Source organism: Cibotium barometz, chromosome 12 (assembly GCF_041138505.1).
Source record: "Cibotium barometz isolate CiBa-2024 chromosome 12, ASM4113850v1, whole genome shotgun sequence".
NCBI lineage: Eukaryota > Viridiplantae > Streptophyta > Polypodiopsida > Cyatheales > Cibotiaceae > Cibotium > Cibotium barometz.
Genome location: NC_141057.1, coordinates 39,121,341 through 39,142,324, shown reverse-complemented (window position 1 = coordinate 39,142,324; position 20,984 = coordinate 39,121,341). Strand labels below are relative to the sequence as shown.

At 44.2% G+C, this 20,984-nt stretch overlaps 1 protein-coding gene across 7 annotated transcripts in view; it reads right to left on the bottom strand.

The window, feature by feature from the left end:
• Positions 1 to 20,601, bottom strand: part of LOC147633381 (uncharacterized) — a 50,486-nt gene extending 29,885 nt beyond the window's left edge. For 6 of the 7 annotated variants that reach the window (XR_015267103.1, XR_015267102.1, XR_015267101.1 and 3 more), the window contains exons 1-7: positions 20,368 to 20,601; positions 19,102 to 20,178; positions 18,529 to 18,931; positions 18,037 to 18,148; positions 3,930 to 4,123; positions 435 to 535; positions 91 to 324 (exon numbers count right to left, since the gene is read on the bottom strand). Coding sequence is in view for 4 of the 7 variants with exons in the window: in XM_086806443.1 (XP_086662569.1) it covers positions 91 to 324; positions 435 to 535; positions 3,930 to 4,123; positions 18,037 to 18,148; positions 18,529 to 18,931; positions 19,102 to 19,630 (1,573 nt within the window). In the remaining 3 variants the exon portion in view is untranslated. The remainder of the gene's footprint in view (positions 1 to 90; positions 325 to 434; positions 536 to 3,929; positions 4,124 to 18,036; positions 18,149 to 18,528; positions 18,932 to 19,101; positions 20,179 to 20,367) is intronic. The other variant, XM_086806447.1, reaches the window with a different exon arrangement.
• Positions 20,602 to 20,984: the final 383 nt, after the last annotated feature.

Sequence of the window (20,984 nt, the reverse complement as noted above, 5' to 3'; positions counted from 1 at the left end):
ATCACTTAGAGACACACCGACTTCTTTCATAGTGAACTTTACTGGCTATTGCATGCACAGTAGCAGCACCATTAAGCCTAACAGACTTACACGCAATGGTCTCTGCAAGCAAGGAATACTCTGATTTGCTCAGTTTGCTATCCTTTGCGAATTTGCAAATGGGTTGGAATTCTCTTGCCATGATTCCCAGGTACTCAAGATCAGGTTGAAATAAAGTTGCCATATGCTTCAAAACTGCCAGACAGCATGTTTCCCTTCTCAGTCTGTAATAAGACTTGTAACAAGAGAGAATGTTCTGCCAGGTGGCTTCAAGCTCTAATTCACCTGTCAATGGGAGGTCAACACATGAAAAGATGAGCAGCGTAATAGTAAAAGATTGAAATAGCAACCGATATTGACCTGCACAAACACTCCTGCCAGCTGACAAACTTTACCTTCCAAATGCATTCCATAGGCCACTTGTACTAAAGCATTGTATCCTGCCTCCATGTCAGTTAGTGGGGGCATAAGTGACTTTTTATCAGGTGCTGGATCACTACAATATCAGTGACAAAGTAGTTAGACGCAATGGATACATGTTACTAAATGTGTTTATGCTACCAATCCCCTCTCCCCTAGAGTAGAGCAAGTATTTCTATTAATTATCTACAAACTGCACTAGGCAGGGACTGTGCACTAGCATCAAATCACACTATAAACAAATTAAACATGCAGAATCAAATAAAGAGGTGTGGTTGTAGTGCCAGGGACAGTGCACTTCTCTTGTGGAAAGCACAACTTGAATCTAGACCTTCAAGCACATGCATCCCAACCATGTTGGTAAAAAAGTAGTGTTTCTGACAAGTCCTGTGGGATTCCGTATCGCCTAGGGTATAGATACAACAGAACTGCCTAGCCCACAAATATGAGTGTTAGCAGGACCACCATGTACAAGCACTACAACACGGGCAAAATTATTAGGTTCACCGGAAGGCCCTCTAATTTCTTGTACCACGGTGGTCTTCTTGTCAATCCTGAAAAATCAGCAACAAGTGTCTAACCTATTTCTCCTTGCTGGAAGAGACCAGTCAGGATAGTTTATGGAGTTTCATGGAGGCCATTCAGGTATGGAAGAGGATCGCTTTGCTAGTAGACATGAGGTTCTATGAGAAAGAAAGAATTAACATGTACAAAAAACCCAAGGGTCTATAAGACCATGAGTGAAACGATATCATAGGTATACTGAACCATGGAAAAAGTAACTGAAAAAAATGAAAAACTATTACTAGTGTATATACATGTGATGTCAGTATATGATCCTATGTATGAGGTAAACTAGCCATGATCAACTAATGGTAACGCCCGTCTCAGCCAATACCGATCTGATGGCCAAGAGGCATGTCATGGCGTCAATTAGCCTCCTGGATCTGTATCTCTCGAGTGGAGGATCTTGATGCACTGGGTGAGGGGCATCTGGCCCACAAAATAGATTGAACTCTCACTGAGGACCCCTGTGGGTCGGGGAGCCGGACATTCATCGAAAGCTTCTACACTCAAGTTCAGCCAGGTTTCCGCCGCAACAAGACAGGTCGTGTGGCCAAACAGGTTCTTCTGCCACCATGAGATACATCACATTGCACAGTGCAAGTACAGTGGCACATCTGCAACTTCCTATGGACTGAAAGCGATGGTCGCACACACTGGGCCAAGGTAATCCAGAACACCATCAACCCCCCCCCCCCCCCCCCCAAAAAAAAAAAAACCCGCAAAAAAAAGTAATAGCTCTGCATTGTTGATCTGGCGATTCACGACAGGACACTTTTGCACAAACTCATTGTCCACAGCCTCCAAACTATCCTGCATAGTTGACTACACCTCCACCCACAGCAGCCCTTGGCCCCCAACATCACGTCTTTCGAGAACAAATTTGTGGCTAGCCTGTCTGAGCTTGGGCCGCACTTCAGCCGGGAGTCTTCCAGCCCCTCTCCCCACGAAACCTGGGGACCAAGAGCGCATGCGGCAACCTTTGGCTCTTTGCTGCACTTCTCTCAACCCCCCAACAAACAAATGTCCTCGCCGGTTTTTAAGTTTTGGGTGGAGGGGGCTGCATCATACAACCCCAATATGAACGCCCCCATCCCCAATATGGGTAGTAATCTTCCCTCACCCACGACATATCCCTCTTGATCCTCAACCTCATAGAGGACCTCCCCTCACTGGCTTTTGAGGTCAGCCAATCAAGCCGTCTACTCTGCAGGCACCCCATCCAAGGAGGATTGCAGATCCCTCCACATACCTAGTGGTTCCAAGTAGTAGGCTTCTACAAGCAGGTGTGGCACATCGATCCCTCTCCTCTTGAGGTCGTGGATGATCCATCTTGCCACCCGGGCTACCCTTGCTACTCCTACTCCACCCCACTGGGGGAAGGAGAATTCAGCTTCATGGGATTGAGGACACACCGGCCATGACTGGCATTGGAGAGCTCATGGCATTTCCTCTCACATCCTCTCCGATTTCTGGAAGAGATTGTGAAGTAGTTTCCGCACAACGAAGATCTCCCTCTTTCTTTGGCTAGTGGCCCTTAGGAGTCTGGCAGTGGGCACTTGGCTGGCAAGCGGGCCGCCTTGCCACCTGCAGTGTATGCAGCATCCCAAATATGTGATGCTACCAATATCTTTGTGTTTTTTTTTATACCCGCTAGTTAAGTTCACATCACTAGCAATTGGTGGTTATTGAGGGTCCAGCATCTAGCAAGCATGTCTCCATCAAGATCTTCTAAGTACATGCAGTCCCACAAGATTGGCAACCGATTAGGGTTTCCCATTAAGTCTGCCGGGAACAACATTTTGTAACATCCAATTGCCCTCTTCTGTATTAAAAACATGTGCAGCTGTAAAAATCAGCGACTAGCAACAATACAAAGCCCCAGCCGCTTGCACTGATAGCACCACTATGCAGCATGTGCCTACTGTCTCCATAGAGTGCCCATGCAGCCTTTAAGCCTAACGATCAGGTCCACCAAGCAGCTACACAGCAGCACACACATCCCACATCACCCAAGAGTAGACCATACGCACACAGGTTTGTACAGCTCCTTGGCTACTGGTCCCACTGCCCAGGGGCAGTCCTTATGACGGCTGAGGTGGCTTGTGTGAGGTGGAAGGTAGATGATGCACTTACTCTTCACCATTGACATCCCAAAAGTCAGCCATTGGTGTCCTGTTATAGATAGCTGACCTGCTGTACATCAGCGTTTATAATCAAGTGATAAATAATTAGGGCAAGTGTGCTTTCCTGTTTTTTGTGAAGTCTTTGCTATCTTTTATAATCAAATGATTAATAAATGTGCTTCCATTAGAATACTTGCTATCTTTGTTTGTGTTCTTTCAATTCACAAGAAAAGGCTTCACCCATGGCAAGCTTTTACAAATCTCTATAAACCAGAAGATAAATTGAATTTGGACAAAAATGACTCTCTCTATGTGATACAGCATAAAGGAATTCGGGTTCCTCCCCTCCTGCTGATGTAAAGGTGTTTGTGATCATTGGGCCTCTTCCCTGGTTGGAACCGCCCAACTCAACTCAAGTTTCACTTCAGGTCCATGCATGAATGTCAACAAGAGGAATCACGAAAATTGACCGTTGGCACTATTCGATAGGGGAATGCTGCCTCGCACCCCGCGACCTTGTCGTCATGTAAAAAGCCTGGTCAAAAATTCCAGCTGGAATTTACTCACCATTGTCATGGCTCCCCGAATTCTCAGCTGGAATTTCCTGCCCAAGTTCTTTTATAGTTTTCAATCAGTGAACTACAAATATTTTTAGAAACATTAAACACCACCACTCTGTTAAAGTGCCATCAAATTCCATGAACAGATACTCGACAAATTTTCAAGTGATTGTGAAGCTTTTTTCTAGGAGATGAAGAAGTTTCAAGGGAGGTTACACACTTCAAAAGAAGCTCACAGTAGAAAGCGATCTGAAGTTCAAGAGTGGTCATTAGTTTCTCATCTCGAGCATTGCTCAAACTGTAAGACTTTGATGGAAAACTGCCTCGAATGCTTCCAGAGGAAAGAGCTCGAGTTTCAATCTGATTCATCGGCAATATAATTTGGCCCAAAAATGTGTCCCCATTCCATGTTATCTGTTTTCAGCATTTTCAAAAATTGTTAGGAAAACTGTAAGCATTTAAATATGCACAGATGTGTGTGGATGTCAGTGACTGCATCCATGTATTCTTGGGTGTGCATACATGTGTGTGGTGGCCATTGTTTGGGGGCTGGGGCAGGGGGGCATGCACTCCCATATGTGTCTCTGCATGGATGTATGCGCACATGGATTGAGAACAAAAAGTGCACACTAATGTGTGTCTGAGTGGATGTATGTGCACATGGATTTGAGAACAAAAAGTGCACACCGATATGTGTGTCTGTGTGGATGTACATGCAAATGTTTGAAGAACAACTAGTAGAAACACGTTATTACTAATCACAACTAAATTTTGATTAAATATTAATTCGAGTTTAAGCCATGTGATGATGAGGTGGATGAACAAGAGATTAGAAGAAAACGCTTTTAATACTGCCTAGTGTTTAAAAAAACTTAATTGTCAAGTGAACAAACTTACAAGACATTACAAGTATGTCAGTAAAAAGAAGTGGCTAGTGCTTTTCTAGACACCAGTAATCAGAACATGCTAAAAGTAAGCAAGCATGAATGCATGCATTCTGTGTGTGGGCCAGCATTTATGAATTCATTTACTCATATAGAGCCTAGAACATTTATGGAGTCATACATACAACAATAATGCATCTAAAAACTTGCAGACATCCCAACAAAGCGGCTGTAAGACAGCAGTACTGAAGGTCTTAGTAAGCGCACCCTCATAGTATCCTGAGATATCCCACAGAAAGTCTTCTGTATGGAGAAGGATCTTGCAATGTTCTCTCTCTGCTATCTTTTGTGGCGAGGATGCGATGAGTCCTTGTGAATGTGCAGTAGCCCCCCTGATTCTAATAGTCCATCTCTACGCTATCGCATCTCAAAAAGAAAGATGCCCAAAGATCCATGATTAGGGCATTTTACGGAGACACACACACACACACACTTCTCTTTGCTGTATCATTTTCAAAAGAAAGTTTCTCAAAGATCTATGATCAGGGTAGTCTACAGAGACACGCAGGCGTGTGCCCAGGCGTGCACACACACACACACACACACATTTAGTCAGAACTAGATAGAAATGTATTTGATAAACTGGGAATAGTTCTGCTATAGCCAATTCTGTCCACAGCAATTTCCAGCCCTGAATCAACAGTTTGCAGCAGTTTCCAGCCCTGAATCCACAGTTTGCATCAGCATCCAGCCTTCTGTGCATCATCCATACATGCAGCAGTCATCTGGTGAAGGTAACACAGCATTCATAAGTGTTTTCAGCATTGTAACATAGTGTAGAACAGTCCACCTTCTTCTTCTCTCAGCCTCAGGTGTGCAGCCCTTCCTCATGCCCTTGGGAAGAGTGCATAGGCTCGAGATCAGGTCATCGAGGTGTTTCTACAGCAGTGTACGGATCAGCCACTCTCCGATCCTCCGAGATCTTGCATTTGGCTTATCTACAGTCCACAGTCATTCTCTCTAAAGAAATAAAGCAAATACTATCTTGTTATCGGGATAGGGGGCCCTTCAGTGGGTAATTCGGGACCCAATCTGGTGTACAGTTCTCATCTCTCTCTCTCTCATCTCTTTAAAGTTTGAAGTATTGAAATGGATTGCTAAACTCACGAAACTCAGGATACAGAAGACGGTGTGAGCATTTGTGTGACAGGATCTCCCAATACAAAGACTTCCGCTGCATATCACATTGGTATCAGATTCAGATTGTCCACACACCGTATCCTAGCGTGGGGGCATCCTTGGATGGTTAGATTGCGTTCCGGCACGACCACCGACTTCAGCATCATGTCTACAAGAGAGAGTACTAGGAAGACGTCTCCCCCGAAGGAGACCTCGTTCTTCCACCTACAGCAGACACCATAGCTCTTCTTAGAGCTCAGAACCAGCTACTCATGGAGTGTCTCCAACTCTTGGAGGCAGCAGCAGCACGTCCTTCTACACCTCCAGCAGCACCCGACTACATCTCCCTCTTCTTTCAAATGGAACAACAAAGGAGAGAGGACGAGGCCCGAAGGAAAAGAGAAAAAGAAGAAAGACGGGACTATGAGCAAGCCCAACCCAGGATCGATGAAGACCGGCGTCAAGCTGAACTCGCCGCTCGGGAACACCAACGTGAGCTTGATCGAGAACGTATGTTACTCGAACACCAACGGGAAAAGGAGGCCATACACTTGAGGTATCAGCAGCTCTCCTCAGTCTCCCCAGTCATAGGTGTCACCAGCCAGCAACCCGCAGTAGCATCGACCACCATCATTCGCAGTCAACCAAATTTCAATAAGTATGATGGTAAGTGTGATCATTCATCAGTTAATCAATTTGTTCATCAGTTTAATGCTCATTTTCCATTAGCTAGGATCACAGACCCACAAGACAAAGTCCACTTAGCGGCTCCCCATCTCACTGGTGAGGCAGTCACTTGGTGGCAGCATTGGTCTAGTATTCATACAGACCAGGCCACAGGTGTCACAGCCTTTGACTGGGACATCTTTGTCCATGACCTGAAGACCAGATTTCTCCCGCCCCAGTACATGACCGGTCTGAAAGACGAGTTCTAGGGACTCAGATAGAACGGATCCCCAGTGCTTCAGTTTTCCGGTAAGGCTTTAGCACAACAGTTAGGGTTATCTTAGCAGGCCAAGATAGAGCAATTCATTCGTGGATTGGACAACATTCGGTTCACAGTTCGTAACTTTGAACCAAGTACATATGACCGGGCTCTGACTCTCGCTCAGAATGAAGAAATGAAGCTTAACGGGGTCAAGCCCAAGCAAGCATCTCAGTCCACTACCAAACCCCAGCAGCAGCAATCAACTGCACAGACAGGGAAAGGTAACGCATCTTCTAAAGATGCTAAGAAGGACAGCAGTAATAGCTCCAGTTCAGGGGGTAAGAAGGATAAAGAACCTAAGAAAACCCCTGATGAAAAGGCTAAAGCAGGCATTACTGGAGGTTATCTTCCTCCAGAGGAGCAAAGGAAGTACCAGTCAGAAAATAGATGTTTTTTCTGTCATATTATAGGGCATGGTAAGAAGGATTGCCACAAATGGCAAGCGGCACAAGCCGCCAAAGCTCCTTCTGCCACAGTTGCCACAACCTCCCCAGCTCCTCCAGCCCCGCCTACTACCTCAAATGCAGTTCAACTTTTACCTTCCATGCATCCTATGCCATCCGTGGTATTTGATGCTAAGCACGAGGGTGAGAGCGATGCTGCTCAGAAGAGCCTCATCCGAGCTTATGGCTCTGCCCACGACCGATAGTTTGTAGTCCTTTTCGATATGGGTAGTTCTGAAGACGCCATCTCTCCCCAGTTGGCTAATAAATTGAACTCCTTATTAGTCCCATATCATTTGGATGTGGACGGGTTTACACCTGGTCTTCGCATCCACATTTCCCAGAAGGCACAGCAATTTGCCTTTGAAGTTCAGAAGGCCTCATTTCAACGAGATTTCATCGTCTCACCTTTGTTGGGGTGTGACATGATCTTAGGAATTCAGTGGTTCCATCAGTATGAGCCTATTCCCAATTGGGGACAGGACACTTTTACTATTTGTAAAGGTTTTCCTGAGCCTGTCATGATTCGGGGGGATAGAAGCATTCTTGGCATCCCATTGATTTCACATCTCCAGGCCAGACGAGCTATCCGTAAGGGAGCAGAAGGAGCACTCCTTTATGTTCGTGCTCAAACAGCCCCTCCCTCATTAGTAGCATCCCTTACATCTTCAGTCCCTCAGTTAGCAGACCTCCTATCCAGACACCAGGACATTATGCTTAGGGACGATCTCCCGCCCAGTCTCCCTCCCTCTCGCCTTGAGGACCATCACATTGATTTGGTCCCTGGATCAGATCCTCCTAGCAGGTTTCCCTATCGTCTTTCCAAGACTTTAGAGGGCGAGTTAGAAAAGCAGTTATCTGAGCTTCTCCGAGCCGGATTCATTCGGCCTTCTTCCTCCCCATTTGCTACACCTATCCTATTTGTCCAAAAGAAAGACAAGTCTGCACGCCTTTGTGTAGACTACAGGACATTAAACAAACTCACTATCAAGAATAAGTTTCCTATGCCCAGGATAGAGTACATTTTGGAGCGTTTAGACGGTGCTAAGTTTTTCACTAAGATCGACCTCAAGAGTGGTTACCATCAGGTCCACATTTTTGAAGCTGACATTCCAAAAACAGCTTTCCGGACAGAGCGTGGTCACTACGAGTTCATAGTCATGCCTTTTGGACTTACAAATGCACCCGCAACGTTCAATAAGATGATGTCTAGGATTTTCGCAGTCCACATTGGGAAGTGTGTTTTCATATTCCTTGATGACATACTAGTCTTCTCAGCCACTGCGGAGCAGCATGAGAAAGATGTGGAGAAAGTCTTGCAACTTTTGCGAGATAATCAGCTCTACATAAACGCCAAAAAGTCTGTCTTTGGTGTTAAGGAAGTTCAGTATTTGGGCTACATCATCGGTTCCGATGGGATTAGACTAGACCCATCAAAGGTTCAGGAGATCTTAGATTGGGACATTCCTAAGACCGCCCAAGAAATCCGTTCATTCATAGGTCTTTGTCAGGCCTATAGCACACATGTCCAACTCAATTTTCCAACCTTGCAGCACCTCTTACCAACTTGCTCAAGGGGGTGAAGACTCGCAAGCAGAAGATCTCAGTTACAGGTAAGGCACTTGATGCATTCCGTGCACTCCAGAAAGCTGCCTCAGAAGCACCTGTATTAAAGTTAGCATCATGGGACGAACCTTTCGAGGTCATCACCGATGCCAGCAATGTAGCCATAGGTGCAGTCCTCCAGCAGGACAATAGACCCGTGGCATATTATAGCAGAAAGTTGGATGTCGCCGAAAAGAATTATTCGGTATATGACAAAGAGCTTTTGGGTGTGATCACAGCGCTCAAACATTGGAAGCCTTTTCTTTATGAACAGGCTTTCATAGTGAAAACAGACCACCAAGCACTTAAGTGGCTTCAGACAATGCCAAGTGCCCAGTGGAGTGATCGACAGGCCAGGTGGAGTCAAATCTTCCAAAAGTTTGGAGGTATGATTGAATACATCCCTGGTAAGCATAACCCAGTAGCAGATGCTCTTAGTCGAAAGTCCAACATCCAGGTAGTCCAAGAAGCTACCATTCTCGAAATCACGGGAAAGGACTTGGATAGTATGAAAGACCAATATGTCGACTCCCCTGAGTTTGGTACTCAGTATAGTTTGGCCCTCTCTTCTGAGCCTGGCCACTATTCAGTACAGAACGGTTGGTTGTTCTACAAGAACCGTCTCTGTGTTACTCGGGAAAAGCGTTCCGCTCTTCTCCACGATGCCCATGACGCCTTAGTTGGAGGACATAGGGGTATCAACAGTACCCTCGAGAAATTAGAACGGTCCTTTTATTGGCCAAAGATGAGGCGTGATGTCTATGCACATGTACAAGCCTGTAAGATTTGTCAAAAAGTCAAGGTTCCCCATACAAAGAAGACAGGTTTACTTCAACCTTTGCCTATCCCCGACGGACCTTTCATCGACATATCTATGGACTTTGTAGGGCCTCTACCAGCATCCACTGGATCCCGTAACACTCAGTGTTTTACCATTGTGGATCGCTTTAGTAAATTCTGCATGCTCATCCCATGCAAGCATACGGCCACAGCCGAGGACGTAGCCTGTCTGTTTCTCAAGCATTGGTATCCAATTTGTGGTTTGTCTAGCACCATAACATCAGACAGAGATTCCAAGTTTACCTCGCATTTCTGGAGGGCATTATTTGAAAACTTCGGAACTAAGTTGCAGTTGTCTAGTGCATTCCATCCCCAAACAGATGGCCAGACAGAAATTTATAACCAGTGGGCCTTTGATGTCCTCAAGTCATACTGTCATGACAGCAGTCCAAATGGGAGCACTATCTTCCATTGGTCCAAGCTATCTTAAACGACACTCATTCATCCAGTGTCGGACGGACTCCATATGAAGCAGCCTTTGGTCGCCGTTTTTCTTCTCTTTTGACGAGAATGGTGTCTCCATCTTTAGAGGCTAATAAAACCATGGAAGCATTTTCCGAGATCACTGAGTCAGTCAAGGACCGCTTGACCAAAGCTCAGGAAGCATATAGCAGACAGGCAAATAAGTCTAGACGAGATCTCCACTTCAAGGAAGGGGATTGGGTCTATTTGCGTATCATGAAGCAGAGATTGAAACAAGTGGGCAAACGTTGTCCCAAGCTTTCATTCCGTAGTTTTGGCCCTTTTCCAATAGTTAAGAAGATAAGTGATGTCTCAATGAAGTTAAAGTTGCCTGCCAGTTGGACAATGCATGATGTTTTCCATGTTTCTTGGCTAAAACCATATGTTGGTCCAGAAGTGTTTGATGTTTCAGATGAACAGCAGCCAGACGTGGTAGACGTGGCAGAAGTGATTGAGCCTGAGCAGGTCCTTCTTCATCGATGGAAGCATGGTTCCGGTCGACGGATTCGTCAGTTCTATACGAAATTCCGAGATCGAGGCACCCACGAAGCCGTATGGCTCGACGAGGAGTTCTTCCACGAGTACCCCCAGTTATTGGCGGACTACTTGGAAGCCATGAACCTGCCGCCAAGCTAATCAGGAGGGAATGTCACATGCATTCTGCACTCAATGCATGGTGACAAGATGGCTCATCATCAGAAGTGCAACAATTGTACAGTTTTAGAACCCAATAGGATGATAATTGTCGTACGCCGTGACCCCATTGTACATCCTCAGTCCAGGATAAGTCAGGCACGAGCTATGTAGGTCATTCCTCAGCCTTAGTGGGTCAGTCAGTCAGTCAAGTCCCTTAACCCACTTGGAGAGAATCATTCATGCATGTAGAGTCAGTAGAAGCCTTAGGGTTTGCATCAGAAAGCACTCTGCATCCTGCATAATATACATTCATAAGCTTGTGCATCATTTAGAACATCCCAGAAGTCTTAGGGAATTTACTAGGATTTATCTGGTATTTTTTCCATATTTAATAGTATTTATTTAGCATTATTTGCATTATTGGGCATTTATAAATATAAACTTTATTAAATGACCAACCTCCAGTTAGTATAAATAGGCTTGCATAGAGCTTAGTTTCTCATTCAGTCTTCATTGTGCTAAGAGCTCTCCTCCTCAGCCCTAGGAGTATCATTGCCTTCAGCCCTAGACTAATCCAGCCCTTGGAGCTCATAAGCTTGCTTCTCCAGCCCTTGAGAACCCCTTGCTTCAGTCAGCCCTAGGCGCCTGTCTTCAGCATCAAAGCAGCCCTATCAGCCTTGATTCAGCATACTGTCAAGCCTCAGTTCAACGCCAGCAATCAGCCCAGCAGACCTGCGTTTTTATCCAGCCGTACAGCAACACTCCTGCGTTTCTGTCCAACAGCATCAGTACCCTGCAGTTTCTGTCCAGCAGCCCCAAAACCTCTGCGTTTCAGTCCAGCAGCTTCTCCACAGACCTGCGTTTCTGTCCACAGCAATTTCCAGCCCTGAATCAACAGTTTGCAGCAGTTACCAGCCCTGAATCCACAGTTTGCATCAGCATCCAGCCTTCTGTGCATCATCCATACATGCAGCAGTCATCTGGTGAAGGTAACACAGCATTCATAAGTGTTTTCAGCATTCTAACATAGTGTAGAACAGTCCACCTTCTTCTTCTCTCAGCCTCAGGTGTGCAGCCCTTCCTCATGCCCTTGGGAAGAGTGCATAGGCTCGAGATCGGGTCATCGAGGTGTTTCTACAGCAGTGTACAGATCAGCCACTCTCCGATCCTCCGAGATCTTGCGTTTGGCTTATCTACAGTCCACAATCATTCTCTCTAAAGAAATAAAGCAAATACTATCTCGTTATCGGGATAGGGGGCCCTTCAGTGGGTAATTCGGGACCCAATCTGGTGTACAGTTCTCATATCTCTCTCTCTCATCTCTTTAAAGTTTGAAGTATTGAAATGGATTGCTAAACTCACGAAACTCAGGATACAGAAGACGGTGTGAGCATTTGTGTGACAGGATCGCCCAATACAAAGACTTCCGCTGCATATCACAGTAAGGTCTCCTCAAAGCATGCCCAACAATTATCTGACCTAGAACCGAAACCCTAATTAGGTTTCATAGACCCGACATCACACGCGGCTAGCAACTCACCACCCAGCCGTAGGTTCAGATTGCCCGCAAGCCAGCTTGGTATCGATGGCCCCGACCTAGTGTCCCATACCACTAGGCCGAACCACCCACCTGCACGCCCCCCTTGTCTACCGCATGGATACGTCAATTCACTCATAAGTGTCCCCAAGGTCACTTTTATAGCAATAGCTTGGCTATTATCGGCCCTTTCTTTTTTTATAAGGTTTTTTGCTTTATTTATAAGCTTTTAGCCATTATTAGACCTAGGCTATTAATTATAACCTCTTAGCCAATCTAGACCTCATCCTGTTAGCGCCCTTAGCCCACGTGTAAACCTTCCAGGTCCCCACGCCCCAGCTAAGCCCTTAACCATAATCTTGGATTAACCCTAACCCTAATCTTGGGTTAGCACACGCCCCTAGCCCTAATCCTAGGTCCGTCGGGACGTAACATATTTCCCTCAATTCACCTCCGCGTGAATGCATAAGGAGACAAGCCTAGGTCAGCGAATCCTCGGATCCATACACCCGTCCATAGCATCTACTCAAGTCTACTGCCTCTTACCTAGGCCAATGTAAGACTCCTTTTGTAGACCATGCTACAAAGATCCAATTGCTCTCGTTCAGAGCTGAATCTCAATAGGACATCAAGTCTTATAAGTGTAACAACCAATAGGACATCAACCATAACACAATTTAATTGTCATACCAAATGGAATCCTACATTAGTTGTTGGCAAACACTAATTCACTTAATGCACAACCAAGTCCTAGTGCCATGTACTTGGTTGTGCCATGCACAACCAAGTCATGCCACAACCAAGTCCAAGTGCCATATACTTCCAATACAATATTCCAGCCACAAGATCTCCCTTGTCCAATCCTCGTTTAAGGCTCAACGGAGATTGTGTTTTCACACATAGCTAGTAGATCCTCATGTCTAGTTAGATTGTGTTTTCACACATAACCAGTAGATACTCATGTCTACTTTTAGGGCAAGCATAAAACTCCCCATCAATTTTTCATATGTTCCATGTCCTCGAACAGCTTGAAGACAACATTCGGCTTCCAGCTACTTTTCACCCCACGAAATTGGAATGAACTTAAGGTTACCAAAATTCCACGCCACCCCATTAATAGAGATCCTGAAGGACAATGGTTATAGCATATTCCACCTCTAACAAGTCCATGGGTTACACCCCATCGAACAAGTGAAAAATCCACAAGACTCCAAAGTCATGGAATCAAAATAACCCCGTGGAACTATGTCCATGCTGGAGTATCAAACGGTCCAACCATCCACTAGTCAAGACATGCAATCTAAGACGGAGAGGTTCCAAACTTCTCTCTCTCATGTACAATTTCAAGGCTGCCTCATGCATCAATATCATTTGGCCAATGTGTGATGAATCATAAAACTTGTCACCCTGCGAGTGACATTTCAATGCTCAGACAACTACGAAAGTCCCGTATCTTGTTGTCACTCACGCTCTAACATTGCTCCTCCCAGTTACCAAAGGTTAACTATGCCAAAGCATCGAGTGTTCCAAACAAGAAACCTACAAGGCCTCATGAGATCCAACATGAGAATACACTCAATGTGCCATACCACCAAAGCACACCCCACATAAAACCTCCATTAAGCATGATCATAGGTGGAATGTCCGACTTTGCCCACTACAACCCAGCCTTGAAGCAACCAAATTCCCCTTTGAACACCAAGGTCAATGTCACATGCGCGGAAGCTCTATGTGCCTTCTTTCACTCCTAAGCAACTAACTAGGAACCCTGATGCAAATCATGAGAGAATGGTTGAAGGCAGCAAGCAAAAGCAAAGGAGAGACTTGGAGCAGCCAACAATGATCCAACACTTGAGCAAAACGATGAATGAATTAAATAGTAAAAAGCCTATTCTTATATACAACACAAATAGCCAGGTCGACCAGTAGAAGAAACCCACGAGTAGTGAAAAATACCTACGACTAGGGAAAAGTGCCTAAAAATGTGGAAAAAATTACTCACGACTGAGTAAAATACATCACATAAATATACTGCATAAACGGTGCAATAAATGGGATAAATACTAGAAATGAACACAATCCAACACCTCCTCTCAGCTCCAGCACAGTGGACTGACTCCAATATGGGTCAGGAGCTAATCAATAGAATCTCGAGGAAGATGTTTAGTGAAGAGGTCAGCGCTCTTGGCCAATCTAGACCTGCCAGCGCCCTTAGCCCACGTGTGAACCTTCTAAGTCCCCACGCCCTGGCTAAGCCCTTAACCCTAATCTTGAGTTAATCCTAACCCTAACCTTGGGTTAGCACACGACCCTAGCCCTTAACCCTAATGGGGATGTAACATGGGCTGCCCCCCGACACTCAGCATTGGTAGGTGTGCATGACCATCTCCCGGAATCTAGGCGCATCCATTCAGCTGAGCTACACTCTTTATACAGTATATGAGCACTACAGACAGGTATGACCACATGCCAAAAACCCTAAATTCAGTTTTTGAGCATTTTTGTGACACGTGGAAACCTGTAAAACAGCTTGAAGACGGTGTCCTTGCCGGAGTTTCTCTCATTGAAGAGTGCCTGAAAGCCGTGAAGAACAAAGAGAAGTTGCCCATGAAGCCTAGAAGAACCTTGAAGACCAAGGAGCGGTGCATCCAAGCCTTGTGAGACTAGGCCTTGCCTAAAATTCCATGTAGGAATCTTTGTGAGACTGGGCCACGCTTGAGAGATCCACAAGGATTGGTGTGAAGCTGGAGACCGTTCCGGCCATAGTGTGGTGTCTTGTCCATTTTGTGTTGTGTGAATTAAGTGTTGTCTAATAATTATTCTCTTTAATGGTTATTTAATCACGATTAGGGCTCTCTAATCTGTTGCATCACACTTTTCCACAATGGACTAAAGCTTACATAGAGAATTCCAAGGACATTTCCACTTAGTAAAGCTTACATCATACACAAAATGTGATGATTAGCAATAGGATGCCTTTGTGTGCTTTTTTCTGACTTCTAGATGGCATGCAAACTATCCCAGCCAGGAATCACCAGAGCAATGCTACTAGCGTTTATGCATATGGATGTCTCATTGTAACATGCACTATGCGAAAACGCAAAGAGGAACAAAGAGAAGAGAAAGGATATATTGTTGAAATAATGTTTTCAAAAGGAAGTGATCTTGCCTATTTACAGGCTCCTAATTACCCCTATGCTACACTCGGACAGGTGGACTACTGTCGGCTAGATCCTCAATAAATCCCAAACTATCCATAAAATGCCAAATTACCAGTAAATGTCCTCCAACTTCGTCTGACTACCTTGGGTAAAATCCCGAACATTAAACCACACTATTTACTGCCCCAAAAAGGTGCCTAAACACAGCCTGAAACTCGGTATTAACATGTCCACATGTTGTGCATGTGACATCCCCTCCTACTAAGCTTGATGATGGGATCCAACTGATCTTGGATGACTGACATCATCTCTTACTGCCTGTGGACTCGGCATCCTACTTCCAAAACTTGAGGCACTCTTGACCACTTGGATCTTATCTTGAAAACCTTTTGCTACAACCTTGGATTGCTCCAATATCTCATGCTATGTTCTATGTTGAGAAATCTGATTGAAAAAAAAATGATGATTCTTGAATTTTTGGTTGAAAAGCGATAAACTGAGCAAATCCACAATGAGGATGAATGGGATGAGTTCCTGTGTTGATGTTCGTAACTAGAATGACGATAATGACTTCAGCTAATCACTATGAGATTAGTGGATTGTGCTGACAGATTACTACTGTTAACTCTTGACCCTGTGGATCAAGTTAAGGGATGGCAAATTAAAAATCTATAAAATTGAAATCCCCCATGGAGTACTGTTCAAATGGAAATTTCGGTCTGCCCACGTTCTTCTTGTCTCCTCCTTGGGCTGAAAACTTTTACCTTTCTTGCGCTGAGAGCTAGATCCCTTCTTGGAAACCTCCAACCCCTTGTTCCTCCCCTCACCCTTGTACCCTGGCCACCTGGGGCCTCTATACCCCATGGCTGCCCTCATTGTGGCACCACCACCAGAATACTTGATGATAAAGAACCACTTGGTTGCATTTTCCTGTCTGGACCAAAAACCACCACCTTTGTACTATGAGTTTCCAAATCTGCACCAATTCAGCACCTCTAGGATTTCCACCATGCTCTGCTATGAATGTAATGATATCAATGTAACATGCGCAAGAACTGCCTGTATTAAGAACTATGCAAAAACGCAAAGATAAATAGAGAGAAGAGAGAGATATGTTGCGGTAACAGTGTTTTCTGTATATATGTATCAAGATGTACATAGATCCTAGCCAACATGGCCTCCAAAAGGTAACATCTATGCCTATGACCTGTCCCATCTACAAGGGATCAGATGATTACAAAAGAGAGTGATATTGCCTATTTATATGCTCCCTATGCTGCAGTCGGCCAGGTGGACTGTTGTCACCCAGGTCCTCGGACGAATAAATCCCAAAATACCCATAAAATGCCAAATTGCAGTGAATGTCCTCCAACTTCTTCTAACTACCTAATCATGGCTGTTTAATGCCCCAAAAAGGTGCCTAAACACAGCCTAAAACTGGGGATTAACATGTCCACATGTTGTGCATGTGACATCCCATCATCATCCCTGTATTGCCTATGGACTCCATCCTTAGCGTCCTGCTTCCAAAACTTGAGGCACTCTTGACCACTTGGATCTTGTCTTGAAAACCTTATGTTGCAACCTTGGATTGCTCCAATCTCTAATGCTTTGTTCTGTCTTGAGAAATGTGCACATGTTCTCTTCTTGTCCCCTCCTTGGGCTAAGAGCTAGATCCCTTCTAGGAAACCTCCAACCCCCTCACCCTTCTACCCTGGCTGCCGGGCTGAGCATCTGGGCGAATCCACAATAACCCACCTAAGGGATCTATACCCCATGGCTGCCCTCATTCTGGCACCACCAGAATACCCAGTGATGAAGAACCACTCGGCTGCGTTTTCCTGTCTGGACCAAAACAACCACCTTTGTACTGTGTGTATCCAAATCTGCACCAATTCAACACCTCTAGGACTTCCAATAGGCTCTGATACCAATGTAACATGAGGAAGAATTCCCTATATTGACAACTATGCAAAAACGCAAGGATGAACAGAGAGAAGAAAGAAATATGTTGCTATAACAGTGTTTATATATGTATCAAGATGTACATAGATCCTAGCCAACATGGCCTCCAAAAGGTAACATTTATGCCTCTGACCTGTCCCACCTATGAGGGATCAGATGATTACATAAGGAAGTGATCATGCCTATTTATAGGTTCCTAATTACCCCTATGCTGCAGTCGGCCAAGTGGACTGCTGTCGGCCAGTTCCTGGGACATATAAATCCCAAAATACCCATAAAATGCTGAATTGCCAGTAAATGTCCTCCACCGTCTTCTGACTACCTTGGGTAAAATCCCTAACATTAATCCTGGCTATTTACTGCCCCAGAAAGGTGTCTAAACACAGCCTAAAATTGGGGATTAGCGTGTCAGCATGTTGGGCAAGTGACACTCGTTGCCAAATTTACCAGTAAGATCAAAGTTTTTACCATGAGAGTTATATAATTTCACTAAATTAAGAACCACTACCAAAAAAAAGTATAGGGGAGGTTAAGATTGTTGAAATCATACTTCTGACTTCCCTAAAACATGAATTTTACTTGGTTAATTGATTGGGCAAATTTCACTAGATTACTTCAATAGATTACCTTTTTCTTTCTTTGGCTCATGTTTCTCAGAAGCGACAGTTCTAGCTCTTTGGATTCTTTTGATAGCCTTGCTTTCTTTCTCCACATTTTTATACACAATCTATCATGAACACTGGAAAAACATGCAAGATCTCAATATAAATCAGCAAAGTGTCTTTGAAATCAAAAAAGCATCCACAGCAAGAATTTAAAAACATAGTAGCAAAAAGGGATGGCATAATTTTGACAATGTGATTTAAATGTGTCTAATTCAATCTCAACCAAATCACTTCATCAAAGGTTTACCACTAAAATCAAGAATAATTCCTTCTCTCGAGCAGATCTCAAGATTAACCCTTCATAAACATGAATTGATTTCATCAAACCACAAATGTATCAAAACCACCTGGCATATAAATTCCTGAAGGATTAACCCTTCAAAACATGAGTCATTTCATCATCCACAAATGCAACAAAACCACCTGCCATATAAATTCCTAAAGTGAGAAGTACCTGGACACAAGAATCCATGGAGATTTATCATTCCACTCTACATGTCCTCCTACGCATCCTACTTCCTTAGTTATATGATCTGGACTTTTATCATCCACATCATTCAAGCTTTGACCAGCAGGTATAACCTTCACAGTACAGTACACTTGGGATTCTTCTGACCACCCGTAACAAGACCTCCTTTTAATGCAATGACTATCGCTGCTCGAGTCCTCAGCAGATAAAATGGAGACTTGAACCTGTGCAGAGAAAGAAGGCAGTGTTTGCAAGGATGCCTCGACACTAGAAAGCTCCTTGATCTCATGCAACTTGCTTTGGTCATAAAGAGAAGAGCTCTCAAACTGCTGTGGGTTTAACGACCAGCCCTTGTCCTGCTGCAAGTCTTCGAGATGAGCTTTAACTTCTGGAAAAAAAAGAGTTTGCTACTCAATTGTCTTGAAATTTGCAACTTGAATAACTAGGCATTCAAGGTCCCCCGAATGAGAGCCCCAAAATTCAAAGCCTACTGAAAATCAAGCCTGTGAAGGTCCTAGAGTCTCCTAGGTGTACTTGTAAAAAACCTTTGTCACTTACCAGCTCGTCTGTAGCGAGTAGCCTTGACAGCACGATTTTTGGCCTCACGAAAAGCAGATTCTGATAGCACAAATGCCCGTTTCACGTTGTCTGCAAGGTCCTGCCTCTCCTGCATGCTGAATTCTGAGTTCCCTTGAGCAAACACACATCGCAAAGCGGCCTCGCAGAGAAGAGGATCAGAATCATGAGCACTTGCTGCTTCATCTGCTGACTTCTCTGGAGAAGAAGAAACTGCTTGGGCTTGCCTTTTGCAGGGCTCAAGAATGTTGAGAATGTTCGAATCAAAATCCTCTTCTGCTGAAAACACCAGCTCCTTGACTTTATGAGAAGGTGTGTCGTAAAGCAGAATTCTGAAGCTGCCTTCAAAGTCAGTCCCATCTTGCGTGCTAGACAATTGCAGTGCATTGCTTGCATCCTGAGAATGAGAATCCAGAATGGAACTCAATGAAACCTTATGGCGATGGGGCTCATAATCTCTTAAGGACGGCTGGCGACTGATGGTTGTAAGCCTGTTGAGGTTGGGAGGCATTTCTAAGGCTTTGGTGCTTTTCAGGAGATTGTTTAAGGAAGGTTAGGGTTTGCCAACAAGTGATCAGGCTTATTTCAGCAGGGTTAGGGTTTGCAAACAGATGATAGACTTGGTGTAAGGAAAGTTAGGGTTTTCAAACAGGTCATGGGTTAAAAGAAACAAAGCTGGATTGAGTTCAATCTTTGGAGTTATGAGAATGCTTAGGATTTCAAAGCTGACATTAGTAAGGGTAGGTTAACTTTAAGCAGAATTAGGTTCTGCAAGAATTGTTATCAAAGTAAGGGATTGCAAGTGATAACAAAAATCATGAAAATGTTTGATCGATGTTAGGGTTTTCAAACTGGCAGAAGCAAGGTAAGTTATGATCAAAAAGCTAAGGTTTTGTAACTATGAGGATTGCAAGCGTATGTGATTAAGCTTAATCTTCTTCCAAAGATATTACGATGAGATTGTTTCAGCAGGATGAGGACCTAAAAACCAATTGGAGCAGGGTTTGCCTGCAACGAGCCTTCAATGCTGAATAAAAATGTTGCTGTTCGGTTTATTTCCTGATAATTGAAAAAGAGAGAAGGAGACTAATCACCGTTTTGTTCTTCAAAGATTAAAGAAACCCTAATTAGATGTTAGTCTTTACTACATGCTAATCGAAGGTTTAGTCTACAAAAACCCTAATCATTGATTTTGCATGTTAAGAACAACATAAACAAAGGTGATTATGATGATCAGAAGAAGCTTGCCTGGATTAAGTAGCCAGAAAAAAGCTTGAAGTGCTTGGTGCATTCAAAACTGCTGGACTTTGATGATGTCTGAAGCTTGCAAAAAGCTTGCGTTTCTTGCTGTATGCAAAACTGCTTGATTTTAGGCTCTCTTGGCGACACTGCAAACAGCACATATAACTATAAATCTCGACTTTTCAACGCAATAAACTTTTGCGTTCCATCATCAGCCGGCGCGCGCGCGCACTTACTCATAGATATCTACGCTAGGAAGGCATGTTTTGGCTCATTGCCACATGGCTCAAGCTTGTCTTTGCTTGTTTACATAAATATAAATATAAATATAAATACAAGCCGAGCGTTGATGCCGCATAAAGTTTTTTCTTGTATGCATATGTGTATATATGTGTATGCATCTATGTATATGGATAATGTACAAGTACATGTGAGTGAGTGTATGCGCGTGTATAAGTGTGTATGTATGTGTACATGTGTGTATGTGTTTATGTGAAACTCTCTCATATATACGCATATATGTGTGTCTTTCTCTCACATATGTATTATCTTTCTGTCTCTATCACGTACATAGACACAACCCTCTCTCACACGCACACACTTACACATGCACTCTCTCTCTC